General features: G+C 39.8%; 1 protein-coding gene and 1 long non-coding RNA gene across 6 annotated transcripts in view; one reads left to right on the forward strand and one right to left on the reverse strand.

Annotated features, from left to right (window-relative positions):
- Positions 1 to 18,865, forward strand: part of LOC109282396 (uncharacterized) — a 170,751-nt gene that overhangs the window by 105,043 nt on the left and 46,843 nt on the right. The window lies entirely within an intron of this gene.
- RNLS (renalase, FAD dependent amine oxidase) overlaps positions 1 to 18,865 on the reverse strand; it is a 179,420-nt gene that overhangs the window by 5,692 nt on the left and 154,863 nt on the right. For 3 of the 5 annotated variants that reach the window (XM_059729944.1, XM_059729941.1, XM_059729940.1), the window contains one exon: positions 10,704 to 10,985. The exons of 1 other annotated variant lie outside the window; for it this stretch is intronic. In XM_059729944.1, the coding sequence (XP_059585927.1) occupies positions 10,833 to 10,985 (153 nt within the window). In that variant the 3' untranslated portion in view covers positions 10,704 to 10,832. Of the gene's footprint in view, positions 1 to 9,721; positions 9,776 to 10,703; positions 10,986 to 18,865 lie in introns of those variants that run through there. One more of the 5 variants, XM_059729942.1, reaches the window with a different exon arrangement.

Raw genomic sequence — 18,865 nt, forward strand, 5'->3', positions numbered from 1 at the left:
TCTATCAATTAATTAAAAATTATATTCAAACAGGCTAGAACCCAGGAAATTTACTAGACTTGGCTCTTCTGCTCCATTGAAAATGCTGCCCCTCCCCACAGCCGCCTTTCAGTTAGGCAGTCTCCTCTCAAAGGACAGTTTCTTTGAAGTATAAGCACCAATTACTGGCCTTCCTGTGGAGAAGTCAATCTACTTGTGCTTCATTTTTGTATCTATAAAATCAGGTTAACAGGTAGCAATATTGTGCAGCTAATCTGCCTGATATTTATAAATGATGTTGTTGTAATCTGGCAGAAGATAGCATTTAATTGCAAAACATTAAAAAAAAGGATTCAAATCCTCTAGCATTTCAGTCAGGTTCCCTCCATCCGAGACAACACAGTAAATATCAAAGAAAAAAGAAGGTTTTCAAAAAAGCTTGCTTTCTCCCTTTTAATTAATGGTAAAATTAATACAAGGATGAGAATGAAAACGTAAATTAGAATAACATTTCATCCTTGGAGTTTAATACAGAATTCTTAGTCTACCTGGATTACAGAATTTTGGCTGATAACTTTCTTGATTAATTAGTTACAAGAAACCTTTTTTTTAGGATGTACAATATAGTGGAAATATTAAGGACAAAATATTTATAATATGCTTCTTATTACTGTTCCTATGATTTTTTTTAAAACAATGGATAATTTTAGTTCTAGAGCCTGTATCTGTCTGCAACCAATCTGCAGAAAGCAGTTTTCTGGTGAATAGTCATGAGACTAGAGGTCAGAGCATGGGAACCATCACGACTGAAGGACATGTCACACTAAATGATCATAATGTTCCCTTCTGGCCTTAAAAAGCTATGAATCTGCAACTTGTTTATTATCAGATCTTTTGAGGTCTAATAATGACCGAAGTTGCAGGATCACTGGAACGCTGAGTTCATAATCATTTCCACTTATTTATTTTTCTCTTGTGGTATGCAAATCTGTCTTTGAGAGAAGCAATAGCTACCACAATTACTGTGAATTTAAGAATCATAACTCTTTGATTTGAGAGAAAACTCTTCAGCTTGTTCTTAGTATTTTGAAATCTCAGCTACGAAGAATCACATTTTCAAAAGGATAAAGTAACAGTGGCTACAGCCAGAGTGGTATGGTATTCTCAATTTCCTTTTCCCAGTATTTTATACAGAATATTCTACATTCCAAATGGTTTTAAAAATGGCTTTAGTTGCAATTTCAGTGATATGGCTCTTTTCCAATCAAAGGAAACATTACAGTCCTTTTGATAAAAATCCATCTTTGCTTGAGCAAATGGTCCTATTTGTAGCAAGAAAGTTATATTTTACTATAAATGTGTACAATAGCAGTTCTAGAAATAAACCTGTTTTATAGTTCATAAAATGCAAAAATGTTGAAATGCAAGTAGTTTTCAATTGCATTGCAAAATTTGTAAACCTCAACTTGTATGTCCCTGAAGTCAACTGGAACTGTGAATGATTATATGACAGTAGTATTTAGCTTTTAGTTTCTTTGGAGTGTACATACTAAATAATAAACATATGCTCCTCTCCACTGCATATGGAGAAGAAAAGCAGACATCAACGAAAAAGGGCTACAGGTCACAAGGAGAAGAAACATAACTATGCAGCTGAAGCCCTCCCCTAAAATGCAATCATATTTGCTCTGTGTTTTTGATACAATAATTGCATGGTTATAGGTACACGGCAAAACAGTGTGGAGATTTCTGGAGAACACAGTTTTCCCTAGCATTTTCCCATCACAGAACATGGAAATTAACATGTAACAAGTCAAGGTGAACCAATGTGTTTATAGCAGAGACAAGAACTGAGCAGCTAGTGAAGTGCATTGTAGGATTTGGGAAAAGGCCAGTGCAGATGGTTCCAGGTGTCTGAGTTGCACATGATGTTCCAGCTGACCTCAGGCTTTTGTTAGAAGTATCATTCATGATCCACAGGTGTTCTGGTCTGGCACAGCTTCACTTCCCACAAAGATCAATTTTATGGCTGCAAAGGAGTTTTGCTGTTCAAGTGCTTCTTTACACTTTTACACATGAAGTGGAGTGCAGGGACTTAGTCAAGCTTTGGAATGCAATTTGAAAGTTTGTCCAGGCTTACCTAACCATGCACTTAGTCCAATAAAAGATATCACCCACAACAATCCTTGTTTCTTGCATATTTCCTGCACTATCATGGCTACAACCTAATTCCAACACTACTGATTTTTTGAGTCTTGCAACTATGTGACCATGCCTTACAACACACCAGAGATATGCAGTTATCAGATTTCAATTCAATCCTTGCACTGAATCATTGTTTACTTAGGCTGTCTCCCAGAACATTTGTATCTTAGGATATATGTGCTGTGTTCATTTGTTCTATTACTTCAATTTCTAAATTATCCTCCTTTGTGATAAAGTGCACATACCCTGCACCAGACAGGAAGAGATTAAGGAGTTGCTATGAGCTATAAGGTACCACACCTGCAAAGTATGTCAGGACTAGTCCAAGAATTCAGAAGGGGAGAAACTCAACTCAGTAGCAGGCAGCTGTGGAAGGAGGACAGAGCTTTAACCCCCAAGTTTCTGGAGGAGGGTTGATGGAGGATAAGAGAGGTTGGTTTCTTCTGGCTTCCTGAGAGGAAAACATGCTTCCCTATTGCTTAATGGTGGTTTCTGGTGACTGGACTACAGGTTGCCCAAGACCCCCCTCAAAAGGCTCTCTTTCGCATTTGGGCTCACTGATTGTTTCTATTTTTCCTTTCCTTCTTCATTTGCTTGCAACCTGAAGAAGTACATTCCAGGGGAACCTCAGACCCAGGAGGCTGAATTCCTATCCTTGGGACTGGTAAAAACAATCACCCCCTCCCTTCACTGTGGCAATGGAGCCCTGAGTGAGCGTAGGAACTTGTCACATTCTAAGGGAGGGTATTGCAGTTGTAGGCCCTTGACAATTGCTGGAAACATTAAGCAATATTCTAGATTTCTGTACAAAAAGCAATGGAGCTGGATCAAAGAGGATTGCCCCATGGTCCACTTGGGTTCTCTCTAATGAGGATGCTGCATACTTGGAGCTAGTTGCTCTTTCCTGAGGGGCCATACCAAGCCAAAACCTAGTATTCCAGGGTGTGGAGGCCATCTCAGGACCTCTTGTAATTTGTATATCTAAATAAGCACAGCCGAAGACAAAAAGAAAGCCCACGTGCAATGTATCAGTGGTTCTTTTCCCACCTGTATTTTCATCCTTACCAGTTTAAGCCCAGCTGACTTACCACCAAATCAACACAGCACTGGAACAATGCATCTGGAAGATATCCAACACTTCCAAGAAAGCAGCTGAGAGAAGTAGTACAAATATTCTGGCAAACACATTCTACTTGGAAGTGGCAGAAGTGAGTGGAGAAATTCCTGATGAAATCCCTCTGTGCCCATAACTAAACTTGATGGCATATCATACTGTTGCACCAATTTCTGAGAAGATCAATGCTATCTCAAAATGTATCCAATACGCAGGGCACATTAGTTACTGCAGCTGGAGGCTGCCAGAATATTACCAACCTTGATCACACAGAGTCATTGGGAAATGCCCTTGTCACAGGTCCAGAGAAAAGACTGCTTTTTCCACATTGAACTTTGTCACCAAGCTGACAGTTGTGGCTTCCCAGTAACTGATGGGCAGGGTTCTTCAGACAGAGCTAGTCTCCTGAAGCCTATCTAAATGGTAGCCAGATATAGCCTCAACTGTTCTCCAGTGCAAGAAGCTTATCTGCTGATTAAAAAGGAGATCCTGGTGATGAAGAGTGCCATGAACTTCCTTAGATACTACTTACTTAGGGAACCCTTTTACCCAAGATACAGTCTACAACACCTCTGTGGGTGGAAATCTGTAAAAAACAGCAATCTTTGCATAATGGGTTGGTAGCTCTCTCTACAGTCTTTCATGCCTTCCAGGTGCTTCATTGGCTGACAAGACATCAAAAAAAAAAATCATTGAGTTTTATCTTTCTTTATCTCATGAATATGACAGTTCAGTTGTTTGGTTTCTGTTTTGAGGGGGACATGTGACAGAGTGCATAAATCTGGCTCCCCAAACAATGATTGAACTGCTGGAGGCCCACACCATCACACTTTGTATGGCATGTTAACTGGGAGAGGAGATTAGTTGGGATCCTGTCATACTGGGAGAAGAGAAAGGAAAACCCAGCCTAACAACAAGCTTATGTCAGAGGGCAGACCCTAATTCTTTGGCCTGGGAGATGCCTGATGGATGCCAAAGCCTGTCCCTCTTGGAACAGGCTATCCAAGTCCTGTGAGAGAAAGATGAGCCAGACTAGTGGTTTTCAACCTGTGGTCTGCAGACCTCTGTCTAGGGGGTCTGCAAAAGATGACTGATTAATTAAATAAATATATGTGAATATACCACACTTACAATTCAAAGGGGTCTGTAGCTCCATTCAAAATTTTTTAGGGATCTGCAAATGGAGAAAGGTTGCAAACCACTGAGCTAGACTATTACCTAAAGTTACTTCTGATGTTCCATCAGAAGCTATTGAGATGTCCTGCAGCTTGTCCAAGGCTACAGGAAGAAAGGGGGTTGGTATTTTGTTTAGAGTTGGCTGGTGGTTTTGTTTTCTTCTGCTGCTTCCTTCTTTCTTTCTTTGAAACCTGGCCTGGCCCTGTCTGTGAGCAGTGCTGCCAAGCCCAGCACTGCTTGCAGGGGACAGAGCTGGGCTTGCAGGGAACGGCACTCAGCTGGCACAGCCTCATCCCGTGAGTGGTGCCAGCCTTGGTGCTTGGCTGATGCGGCTCCATTCCTTGTGAGCTGCACTGGTGTGGCCCAGGCAGTGCCGTTCGCAGGGGATGGGGCCTGCCAGCCAAGCGCTGAGCCTATCCCCATCCCCTGTGAGTGGTGCTGGGCTCAGCGCTTGGCAGCACTGATTGCAGAAGACAAGGCCAGGCTCAGTGCTCAGCTGACGCGGCCCCATCTCCTTTGAGCCTGGTGCTGCTTGGAGGGGACAGGGACGGGCTCGGCTGGGGATGTGCCACTCACAGGGTACAGGGCCGGGGGTGGGCTTGGTACTTAGCTGGTGCAGCCTTATCTCCTGCAAGCTGTGTCAGGCTCGGTGCTTGGCTGGTGCAGCCCCATCCCCTGAGAGTGGCACTGGTGCGGCCCAGGCAGTGCCGCTCACAGGGGAAGGGGCCGCACCAGCTAAGTGCTGAGACCGTTGCTGCTTGCACTGGTGACGCAGTGTATAAGTGACACAGTGTATATGTCGAGGTTGAATTTTGAGAGTTAAAAATTGGACTTCAAACCTTAACTTATACACCTTGAAATATGGTAAATGACTTTGTCACATGCTGCAAGGATACTGTGCAAAGATGAGCCCTTTCATGTCCTACGTCAGTGACTGCCAACTCCACATAACTGGTAAAAATTGCAGCCAAACTCAGTCGGAAATGACAGAAGATGCTTACAGGGATTCTAAAGCAAATAACTTTATGAAGGGGAAAGATTTATATATGTGCCCACTGCCCATCACTGAGTTATCAAAACATCTCTGAAAATAACAGTGACCATCTAAAATACTTTTCTATCTCTCTCCCTCTCTCATCCCTGTACATCGCCAAAACTGGAGTTTTCTTAACATTCCTCCTCAAATTTGATGGCACAGCCTAGAGTGGCTAAACCTTAGTGTAACACGAGTTGGGTAACACGGATCAGAGATAATCCTCCCTGGAGTGGCCTAACTTTGAGCTGCATAACGAGCATATAAAACTAGTTTAATGTGTTAACAAGGTGTTCCAGGAGCTGCCCAAAATTACTATGTAACAAGGCTCTAAGTAATGGAATTGCATAACTAGAGTTCATTCAGAACCATTCTTAACGAAGCCTCCTTTAGATGAGGACTTTCATAAAGCAAAAGTTAAAAGGACAGAATATTGGTAGTTATAGAAACACAAGTTAAGAGGTGTGAGACTGTGCCTTCTTTGCCTGCTCAGCTCTATATACACACAATTGGGGATACAGAAGCTTAATAATAGATTTAGACTCTTACTGTCTCTTTCATATTAAAGAAGAAATATCCTTTAATAAGGGCATTTTGCTGAATAGTTCCAATTTCTCATATTGCTTAAAACTATAGTCAAGTTATCATCTTGTGTTTATGACACCATGGTCTGTTGCAAAGGAAACTACTGGGATGTCACAAATTTAGCATTACAAGGTTTCAACACAGAACGAAGGAAATAGGCTGGGAAGGAAAAAAGCTAGAAGAGAAATAAAAAAACTTGTTAAAACAAATGGCTTGGTTAATCAAGGTGGTAAGACAAACTATGTAAAATGTGAAAGGTAAATGGATTTTTATATCTTTCTTTAAAATAATGATTTCCTTCACACTTTAAAACTACATAGTTCAAAATGTCAGCTATAAAAAACTGGAGTGCAAACCAGCCCTTTATATATCACATGTTTATTTCAATAAAATCCGTTTAACAAATGAATATATTGCTCTTGATTACCAGCAATATTTGTCTATTAGGGAAAATAAATAATTGGGAATTCCTGTACTGGAGAGAGAAAGTGTAACCTGACTGAATGATACAACAGTATTTCCAGCCTAGTTTCGTTGCCCTTTAGGGCACAGTTGCTTGTCATAGTAGTTGCCTCATGAGATAGAAAGAAGTTGGAATAATGTAAATGACAGAAATCAGGATCACCAAAACAGATTTAAGTGAGATTTTGCTCCAGGCAAGTCTGCAGAAAGCCTCACCATGGAATTTTTTAATTCTCAGAAGTCAATGAGAGACATGGATGAATAAAATAACAATAAAGTGATGATTTTCTGTAGTTTCTGATTAACCGAACATTGTTAATTCGTAACTCCCATTCTCATTTTGACAATAGGTAGCATTTTTAAGTGAAAAGTCCTGCACCGACTCCAACTGACAGAACAGGGAGAGTGGTTCTGTTGTATGAGGGAGCTGGACAGATTTGATCCCACTACCTGGGATGTGGTCACTTGAGCCCAGTTTCCCTCCTGCCCAGGCAGGGGGTCGGACTTGAAGATCTACAAGGTCCCTTCCGACCCTACTTCTATGACTCTATGATCCCAGGTACATCCGTGTAAATCAAGTAAATTCACTGGCTTTCATATTTACTGTTGATTTAATTGAGTTAAACAGCATGTTGTATCTGATACCAGGATCTGGTAAAGTACCTCAGTGATAGTTTTGCTTTTTTTAAACAAAAAGTAACACTAGTAAAACTCTTCTCCTCAAGATCCATTTTTCCTGCCCAGAAACAAAGGAGAAAAAATCCACCTGCTTGTTATAATCTGTCATCTTGAGCATCTAAAATGGACATGCAGGAAGGCAAGTTATTAGTTAAGCTTTTTTACCAATGTATTATAAAGTTTTATTTAAGCTAAAGCTGTACTTATTAGCGAGCACATATGAAATCAAGCAGCTACCAAACCCATTTATCACTTGAATACGCTTATTTTAAAGGTGAATAGCTTTCCTTGACAACTTTGATTAATCCAAATTCCTGTTATGTCATTCCAGTATTGTACCTCTATGAGACATGTGTGTGTTTATAACTCTTTCTACTGTTTCATGAAACAGTTCAATACCTTAGCTTCAACATTTCTTTTTAAACAAGACAGACCATTCTAAGCCTGGCTTTTTGGAGGTTGGTACTTTGTTATGTATTGCAATATTTTTGCTTTAAAAATATGTCTATAGACTGTGATGGCCAGAACCAAAGAAATTAATAAGCAATAAATATGTGCTTCTTAGAGGCATTTGGAATTTTACAACTATAGACAAAGCTATAGTTGTAAAATTAGCTGACCTAACGGTTCTTTCTTGCTCAGAATTTAGCCTTGATGATGATAAAAACTGGATTCAACCACCTGGCCTACCCAGCACATTTCAGGAAAAGCACATCTCAAAAAAGCATAGTCAGAGAGTTCTAAAGGGGTTGGATTTAGGCGGGGTAATGTTAATTTCAAACCTGAAGATGCTTCATTGTAAATTGCTTATTGGATAAACCCAAGTCTGGGTAGTAACCTTTTATAATAATTTTTAACACCTTTTAATCCCATAGGGAAACAGTTATAGAACAAGATTGTGAATGGCTCTAAAGCCAACAGATTAGCATAAAACTAGGTAAAAAAGCGCGTGCATCAGGTGACCAACAGGAAGGAGGGAACAGAACGGTCACTGTTGTTCCATGCCCGGACCCCGGTGTGCGTGAGGATCGGATCCTGATTAAGGGAACTTCCCCGGTAATTCCTCTGACAGCATCGATTGGGGATGCCTGACTTGACTGGAATCAGCTGGCGCGCACCTGGCATTGAGGGACTATTGATAAGTTGCCAACCCATGTCTGTCTATTTGTTGTTTTAAATAGCCAGTGGCTGATACCCTCGCAGTGCCCAGCTGGCCTGCGACAGATTGATCTATCTATCTGTTGTTATTATCTGTTGTTATTATTTACTGTTAGCTCTTTAATACTGCATTATCTGCTTATCACATTTATCTTTCTGTTAACTGTTGTGTGTGTGTAAGCTATAATAAATTTGCCATTGTTTTACTCCCAACTCTGCCTCCTTGATCCCAAACCAAACAGCCCAGTAGCTAAATTAATATACTCACAGTGCCCAGCTGGCCTGTGACAAAAGACAAAAAGCAAACATCAATAAAAGCATATGTGCTCTGAAATGCAGTTCAGTACTTCATTTCTCTCTCCTCCCTCATTACTTAAGCCTTCAGAATCTTTTAAAATGTAATTTAAATGTTACATTAATAATGCACTTTATTAAATAAATTATTATCAAGAACCCCATATATTTCATATTTCAGCTTTTTGTCAAAGCTTTCACATCTGTGAAAAGCTGAGACAGAGCTCTACTAAGAAAAGTAGTTTGAATTGCACTTACTTTATGGATATAGAAGTTAAATATGTATGTTCTGAGGATAATATTTCTGTTTTTACCTGTTGCTATACAGGAAGGAACCTAAAAATTTTGAAACAGCCATGTACGATTTAAGTGGGAATTAAAGTAAAAATTGCAACATGTATATGACTTCTGTAGGCAATACCTGAGCAACTACAACATGACTTCACAGAAATAGCTGCAAATAATAGACATTTTGTCAGTTCATATTTCTTACAACCATTATAATAATTTTCATTTAGTTTGGGTGTTGTCATTGTTCATTCCTTCTCATTATATATTTGCACAGAGATATCACAACAAATCTGCATCTACAAATGTTCTATCAATAAAGTATCTAAGGTCTGGAATTTATTATAGTGCATAATTACTATGATTTAAATGGGTTAATTTCATAGTGTTGCCTATGTAACTCTAAACTTAGAAACCCATGTTTATGATTATTTTTCTTACCTTGTTTTGTAACTATATTAATATATTATACATTTTTTCTACACCTCATTGTTGCATTTCCTGTCCACTAAAATAATGGTGTGTGCTTCCATATTTGCTGTTACTGTCCCTTTTCCTTAGTCACCAGACTACTTCTTATTTTGGAGACTGGATCAGTTTTTCTCTAGGCAGCAAAGTATCAAAGCCCTGAGGCTTGATGCACTATAGGCTGAACCACTAAACTGGCAAATTATTGAACTATTTTAAGTGCATCTATTTTCTGGTCCAGTAGGTTTTTTGTTGTATTAAATACATTAAATTTAACTTACTGTTACAGCTGAGATGCAAAAGTATATTCTAGAGAACACTTCAAGGTAACAGACCTAGTGAGACAAGGGAGGCAGAGATACAAGTAAATGCATTTTTTTTTACTCCCTCTTAATTATTTCCTTGATGTGTGCAGTTTGTACACTTATGATTGGACTTTACCAAGGATAGGTAACAATCTTTACTGGTATGACATTTCTTGTAGTAACGAGATGGATCTTGCAAAAATACAGCTCTTAGTGACATATTTTGCATTCAAAGACAGTCTTGACAATTACTGTTAAGTAATAGTAAAAATAAATTACACATCAGAGCACAGATTTGACTAGATTAAGTAAATAATAATATTGCTAGTCATAATGGAGTTTCTGTTGCCTTGGAACAAAAGCCTGTCCCAGAGCTACAATGATCATCTTTACTTATTACACTTATTTAGGATGGGTATGGGGGACAAGAGGCAGCAATATTACTCCTGGTTCCTAAACTAGAGACTTAATTTTTAGAGAAACCAGCACCTTTTCATGAAGTCAACGAAACTGTCAAGTGCTCAGTATCTCAGGCAGGCACTAATCCGCCAGGCCACTGATTCAGGTATACAGCCTTAAGCTTAAAACATCATAACTTTAGGCCCCTGTGTTTGGAAATCTTTGTTGTAACTATTTTAGCCACATATTATGCTGGTTCCCAATACTGATGTCAATGACAGTTCTGGGCAAAGGTCAAGGACGCGTGGCAGTACAGTGTCTGAGTGAATCTTTCAGAAGTATTTTGAAGCCAGACTGTATAAATGTAAAGATTCAGTTAGGCAGCAAGTAATGTTTTCAAAAGTGCCTTTTACTCTTTAAGCTTGTAACATTCAATGAAGTCAGTGTGTGCAAAATAACACAATAGAATCAGGTCACAGAAGTTTTGTTTACTGCAGAACATCCAAACACAAACATCAAATGAATCCTCAAAACCCAAATAAACATAAGTAAAATCCAGTGTCTTCAAATTTGTTTATTTCTGTAAAGTAGAGTCAAATTTTGCCAACAGCATACCAACATTTAATGCATCATGATAGGATTCAGCACAAACTTAAAATTATATGCAAAAAAATCTATCATAAAAACATTATAAATTACATTTTATAGCCTCTACAATGCACATGGCAGACTCTATACAGCCATCAAAGTTAGAATGCGTAAATGCATCACCCCCACATATAAGGGAAGGATTGATATGAAGAGTCATTTGTCCTGGACAACTGGGGACAGGTGTTGTAACCTGCAAAAGGGAAACACAAAAGACTCAGGATGAGTAACTCTTTATTACCCTGAATGCTGTACAAGTAAGATATATATCATTGACAGATCTGATTTTGTCAGAAAACTAGGTCTCAGAGTCTAGTATTTATGGCTAAAATGACACAATAAAATGTTTACGTTGGTTTTGCTCATTAATATATGGTCAAATTGTGATCAACCTACATAAAGGGTACGTTGGCCTAAAGTCCTTTCAGGGATGAACATCCGCATTGTGAGTAATTTCAGGATATAATCTTATATATCTATTGCTCAGACCAATAGAAAGAACCTATTCATTTGATAGAAATAATCTTCTCAGAGATAAATAAGTAGCTTGCCTTGTGTACAAAGTGTAAATCTGATGCGACAGCGGTGCTTGCACTGGGCCAAACTAGTTCAAGGTTCACTCATCTAGTCAGGCAAGTGAGCTGCAGAATTTGCAAATGGTGAAAAAGCCTGGGCAGAAGGTGTTTCCTTCCCATATTTTTCTAAGTTGTTCATTGTATGTACTTTTCCATACGAGGCTGTTCAATGGAATTCCCAAGGCACTTATTTTAGTATCTACAGGGCTGTTTACAGAAGCAAAACGTAATGTAAACAAATGGAGCAGAGAGTCACAAATGCTGATGCAAATGGCAGTAACTGTTTACATGTTTACAAAGATATGGAATTGGTCCAGTCTCTTTAGAAGATGGACCTAATGATTTATGTCACCAGTGTAAAATACCATTCAGGATTTCACAAACTTCCATCACAGATAAAAAAATGAACAATTAATTATTAGACAAATTTCTTTATCTAGTTTTCCCATGTCCAACTAATTTACTTTTTCTGACTTGGAAACCTTAAACATACTTATGTACAATCTTCGTTCACTTTCATCAAAAAGTACTATGAATTATGGCACTGAACTGTTGTCTATTATTACTGTTATCCTATTGCTTATGAACAATTAGAAATGGTAGGAACGCCAGGACGCTTGCAGCCTTTCCTTTCCCCACCACCTGCATTACCCAGCTTATTCTTTAGGTTTTCTAATTGAAAACCTCAAATTCCTGTAGAGTATACTGTGCCATTCTCAAGGAGTCAATGAAGAGGGGCAATACAAATAACAATGTAGCTGTGCTACCATTAACTCTATTACCTCACTGTTACTGTTTCACACAAGAATTCAAACAAAAGCATATTCTAGCAACAGGTGAAAATGGGAAAAAATAAGGTTGCTCTGAGGAAATGCACACTCTAAAAATACTTTTTTATACCTTAGATTTATAGATCTTTAGTGCTGCCAGAACTTCTCTTCTACCTGTGTTATCGTACAAGGACAGAACTCCACCTAAGACCCTACTGTTTCCATTTTACACATGCTTATTCTGGCTCAGATTTTTATTAGAATAGATTCCGAGGTATTAAAATGCAGATACCACCTCTAATTTCTTTTCCTGTAAAAAACAAATTTGTTTCCACCTTTAATTCCCAACACTCAATACCTTGAACTTAGTTGTGCTGATTTCCAACACATTTCTGTGCTAAAGCGTGCGTGCCAAGCAAAATGCCTTTGCATGCCACACTTTGCAGGTGAGCTTCAGATTTGCAGATGAGACACTGAGGACAAAAATGAGAGTTGGGAGGATATGATTAGTGTCTTGTGGATAACTTTTCTTGGATTCATTTTTCTCTATGCCGTGCCATTTTGGGGCTCAGGATACAAATGATAATTGGTGAGTGGGGACTGTGCTATATTCCTGTGATGATCAGCAGAATTTGGGGCACTATTTAGCAGAGCTCACTCCAAAGTTGCAGCAGCAGCAGTTCAGACCAGTGCGCCAAGACACAGTGCTACTGATTAGGAGGGCACTACTGCTAAGAAGGCAATACTGGTACATGTTCCAAGACTTGCTAGGTAGTTCTCAATAGAATGCATGCACGGGGCTCCTGACTTGCTTTTCAATAAATGGAACCATATTCCTATTTTTTGTCCCTCCCGTCTCTGAGTTCATGTTGTGCCCCAAGAACTGTTTGATCACTGTGACAGATACTTAGGAAAATCAACTATCATATGCACATTGAAAAATGCAGATTTGCTCCTATAGCCATTATAGGACATTACTGGTATTAATAGTCCCACTGTCATTCAGGAGACTAGCTTATCCTCTACTTCTCTGGGTGATGAAGCTTTTTACTGGACAAGAGACTCATAGAAAGGAATTGTTTAACTATTGCCTTAGCAGCTGCAAGATGACAATGGAGCGCATATTAAGAAAGCTGGCTCTTGACAAGGCTAGAGGCTGTTGACAATCCTTGACTTGTGTTATGCCCGCACGCCATGTACTGCACAGTATGTGAGAGAACAAGGGTGAGAGCCCCACCAAAAAGTAGGATGTGTAGGTTTAGAGATGGTCAAAATATTATGACAAGACAGGAACCCACTGCCTCCAAAATGATGATATCAGGTGCACAGGACCAGGGATGCCTGGTAGCCTCTTTTTATTTTTGAATTTTTTTTAAACACACAAAGTCAACCATAAAATAAAACAAGTTTTGCCATGCTTATTTGGAACCTGAATTTACCAGTGAACTGTAACTCTCATCAGTATCTTACTATGCATTTCATACATATTTTAAACAAAATTTACTTATTGCTTAGGTGCTATACTTTGTACCATTAGAAAAGCCTAGCCAGAATGCTCTAAGGTCTCTTAATATAGGTTGCTAAAAAAATGAGTAGACTATAACTTGTCAATATATGAAATGTTATATTATCTACACTATGAGAGTTGCAACCTCAAAACAGGGCACTGTCAAAGCATGGGATGAATTTAATTTCAATAGGGCCTCAGTACTCAGTAGTGTAATAGTATTTACTGAACATACTTTCATTATCAAGTTTTATTACTTAATTCTGCCTAGTCAGGCAGTGGAAGGCCAACATGAGTAGGCCATTTTGAACATGTGGAAAGAAAAGGGGGTTTGTGAAGTTAGGTGTCTAGCAGACCAAGAAACTGAAAGAAAGAGATGGTCTGTGATTTAAACTCTTACTAAAATAATGTTTTATCGTTTCCCCTATCCCATCGTCAGAACATTTTCAGTGTTATCCTGCCACTTTCAGTGTAGAGGGGTTCTTTTTGGCAGGGAGCTGGGAGGAAATTGTGGATGGCTGATAACTTGGATGAGGTTGGAGAACATCTGAAAGCAACAATCTATTTTAGCATCTTTTTTGTGTATCATTTGTCCCGGTGAGATCAGACACAGAGCAACAAAAACAACAAAACGTTTAACTGAATGCTCAAGAATAACGGCAGGGAGCAACAGGAGACAAACATAGCACGGAACCGCTTCACCTGCTAGGACTGTGTGCACACACACACACGTAACCTTCAGAACATAATATCTCTTGCCCCTTGATAAGTTTAAGTACTTGGGTTAGAGAATGACTCATCTTGGATGACTCAGTTCAGGGGCTGGAGGTATCTCATTGAACTTGGCAGCAGGTTCTTTTGGCTTTCTCAAGTCACTTCGGCAGCTGGAGCATATAACAGGTCTACAACACCAGCTGATGGACTCATAAAAATCAGTCCCATTGGCACTATAATATTTTCTTGATAGGTAGACAGCACATTATCTGGAATTCAACCTTGCATCTGATTGACACATCTAGAAAGTGTCTTACTGTGGGTGTCAGTGTGCAAAGTCTTTGGACAGAGGGCAAATGCAACATGACAAAGCTTCATTCAAATTGGTGCTAGTCGGAGCAATAAATCATGGGTGTTGGTATATATCTAGCTCCTCTTTAAAATGTTGCTGAATTTCTTTAGGATATCTTGAATGGTGTCCATTACAGCACTGTACATTCCTGTTAACTTGCTGCCCAGTGGCACAAACTGTTCTCCAACTAGCAAGTTTGCTCACAGTCCTTCAGCAACTATGAGAAAGAGGACCCCTCAATTCTTCCCACAGTGGAGGCTGATGTAACATTCTCCTTTCAAATCAACTTTTTGCTGACAAGTCCGCAAAGTTGGCAAGTCCTGCTTTGCATGGAACAGCAGAGGAGTGATTACAAGACCATAGCAAGTTATATGTCTCTCTTAAAATTAAGGCTAACTCAGAGCCTGAGTCTGTCTGTAGTATACAGAACACATTGCAACTTCACTGTAGTGTAGGTCTCTTCTTCTATGGGGGAGGTATGTCCACAGTTGACAAACCCTGTAGTGTAGATGTCTGTGAGTGTTCCACTGGCTGAATTTCCATTTGGATCAGCAACATTATTTGTGGCAGCAGAAATCTTACCCTGCTTGTTTGACTTCTTTCTGTGTGGCTTGAACCTTAGACAACACACACATTTGATGTGACCCTTGTGCTTGCAATGATGGCATACATGTTAATGGCATGTATTGCACCTGTGGCAGCTTCTCAGGGATGAAGAATTTATTGTGTGCTGGTGGTGACTTCTTTGGATAATCCCCTTTGGAACTTCTTTGGAGAATCCCCTTTGGAATGATCCTGGAGAGTCCCAGTTGACATCAGTCTGCATTGCAGGGCTTCATCTTGAACCCCTTACATGAACTGAGCCCTCAGGAAAGACGCAAGATTGGTGCTAAAATTACAGTTTTTGGACCACTGATGCAACTCAGTTACATATGCCAGAACCCTTTTATCAGACAGTTGATGGCACTGGATGAAATGGAACCGTCTATTTCAGCTGGAGTCAATGCAAAGTGATTGTTCATTATTGTAAGGATTTCATCATAGAACTTATCACAGTTAGTGCAGGAGGCCCTGCACAATGTAAAATTCTTGTAGTCCAACATTGACATGTTAGAAGCCAACTACTGAACACACTATGGGAAGAAAGCCCTGTCAGTATAGCTCCCTTTCTCCTCCCTTGTAGCACTTGGCATTTACAGTTCACAATGAAGCATTAGCTGGATCCTGCTCACTGGGATCCCATCCTCATCATCAGTTTTGTGTATTATAGGAATTTGCTTGTCCTAGTGAGATCAGACAGGGAGCAAAAGGGCTTTACTATCTTTACTGTACAAGACCAAAGGTTTGACTGAATGCTTTACAAACATAACACCAGACAGCAACATGAGACAAACACAACATGGAATAGCCCCACCTACTGGTGGGTGTGGGTAGGTGTGCAAATGGTTGTATCATTCACTGGATATCTGTAAGAAATCCAACCAAACACAAAACCCTCCCCCCAGCAATGTGTGTATACTGTATCATTTAATTCCACTTATTAGAAATTTCAATACAATGCATTACATACAAACTGGCTGGGGTTCCCTCTTCTGTGCTCTCATACTGGATGTCCACTGGCACCTTCTCAGCCTTTCAGCTCTTGCGTTATGAAGAGATCCTGGCTTGCAGGTAAGCATCTTCCTTAGAGTCTCTGTTGATCCCAGAGTCTTCAGTGGCCTGGATTGACTCAGCACTCTCCTCAATGAAATGCAGATTGCTGGTGGTATACCATGACAAGTCCTGTCCAGGTTATCATAACATGAACAAGCATGGCTGGAAAACTGGTTTTCATCCTTGGTTTTTTTAGAAGCTGATTACCATTCCTTCCTCCTGATCTGTCCTTGCCTACTGTTCCACACATGATTCTAATTGGCTGTCCCAGCTTTGTATGCATTATTTTTGTGATAATACTTTTCAAGGGCTTCAGTCCTGGTAGGATGCATACTGCCTAGTTGTTCCTGGCAGGATGTAAAGCAATGTGGGATTCCTGTTGGAAGGTGACTAAAATACCAGAGACCTTGGACCATATGAACATAAATCAAAACAGGAATACAGAATACCCATTATATTATTAGTTAATATACTGACATACTTGTATTATTTAGATGGAGGCCATTTCAATGTGCATAAACTAAAGTTAGCACAAACTATATAGCCTACTGTAGGTAAGCTCCTACAGTTGAAGATACTGCTTATGAATCTTGATGGTTTTATCACCAAGACATGCCAAATGTATCACATTTTTTAATTTTACAAAAATATATACGATGACAGATGCTGAATGCCAGCATTTGTTTCATGAAAACGAAAATAATGTGCAAGTGAAAATGGGAGGAAAAACGGAATTGAAACTTTTTTGCTTTTTATTTAAATTAATTTATTCTAGCAATGTTATGACCACTCAGTTCATAAGAGAGATGGTACATTTCTTCATATTTATCCATCTCATACTTTCACTGCTGAAATACACCAATGTAATTCTAATTAAAGAAAGACTTTATAACAATTTTTCTTGAAAAATTACAGAGCAATAGAATAGAATACATTAGTGGCCAAAATAAACAAGCAGTTGTTTTGACTTCCATTATATATTTCTACAACCATATTATCATGGTAAATATTCTGTAGTACTATATATAAAAATAAATGCACAGCATCACTTTACCTATTTTACAAATTCCCCCCCTACTGTTTTCACCCATATTCATTTTTCGTTAGTTTCTTTTCTTTAGAATTATTTGTAAAATTCTTACATTACCACCTGAGAGACAGTCTTCACATATTACAAATCTTTAATGGGTTGCAACAGGCTGAATTATTTTTCTCTATGCAGCTCTCTCCAGGGTTTCATTACTTTTAACAAAACAGACATTTTTGTGGGGATTTCAAAGGAAAGATCATTTTGCTGTATGAATGCTTAGTATTTTTAGTCTTCACTGAAAATTACTGTGAAGTCCACAAACCAGATCCAAAGTCCCCTAGAGTCAGCAGGGTCTTTCACTGAACTTTGGAGGAGGCTTTGTGTCCTCTGCATAGGTAAGATGGAGATGTACTTCCTGAGGAATGACTGACAGGGTCACCACAGGTAGTGTATGATTACTGAAGGGACAACAGTATTGGGATGCTATCTGCTGATGGACTGAAGAGTAGTAACATCACTGCATTCCTTCTCTCTCTATCTTCTGTCTGGTTAGAAAGTACTATTTGAGAAGGCTGTGGAGCCAGCTGATTGCTAGGAGCTCAGCATAGAAGGGTTCAGAAGTTATGGAGACAGCAGGTGGAGGGGCGTGATTTTCTCATTCTTTGTCGCAGCCTCAGTCTTTCTAGGTGCCTACTCTAAAGGGATCTTCTCCATCCCCATGCCACAACACATACAAATGTAAAAATTTTGACTGCAACTCCTCATCAACTCCCTCAGTAATTCACCATGTAGTAGTGACCGAAGTCTGTGAACTGGTGATGTAGTAAATTGCTGAATTCTCAGTAGGGGTTTCCTCTGTGTGATAATGTTTTATTGTCCTTTTCTGAAGCATTATTCAAGACAACCATTGTGTACAGTACAATACAAATCACTTAGATAGATTCATAAATTGTTAGGGGCTGGAAGGGACCTTGTAGACAGGGCCATCCTGGGGGTAGGGTGGGGGTGTGAATTGGGGCAACTGCCCTTGGCCCTGCGAAACTGGGCGGAACAGCTGCGGTGACTGTGCTGATGCCGCCGGCTTTGCATCCAGCTGCTTGCTACCACCCCTCCCCCCGCCCCTACCAACGTCACTGCTGCCAGTGGCGGTGGAAGCTTCTTCGGGTCCGGGGCGCGTGGGATTGGAGCAGGGGTGGGGCATCGGCTGGTTTACCCCAGGCCCTGCACCCTGCTTGGGTCAGCTCTGCTTGTAGATCATCAGGTCCAGACCCCCTGCACTAGGCAGGAAAAGACAACTGGGGTCAAGTGACCCCAGTGAGATGACTGTCCAGTCTCCTTTTGAAGATTTCCAGGATAGGTGACTGCACCACCACTGAAGGGAGTTTATTCCACAGTCTGGACACCCTAACTGTGAAGGAGTTTTTCCTGGAATTGAGCCTGAAGCAGCCTTCCAGGAATTTGTATCCATTGCT

Source organism: Alligator mississippiensis, chromosome 6 (assembly GCF_030867095.1).
Source record: "Alligator mississippiensis isolate rAllMis1 chromosome 6, rAllMis1, whole genome shotgun sequence".
Taxonomy (NCBI): domain Eukaryota; kingdom Metazoa; phylum Chordata; order Crocodylia; family Alligatoridae; genus Alligator; species Alligator mississippiensis.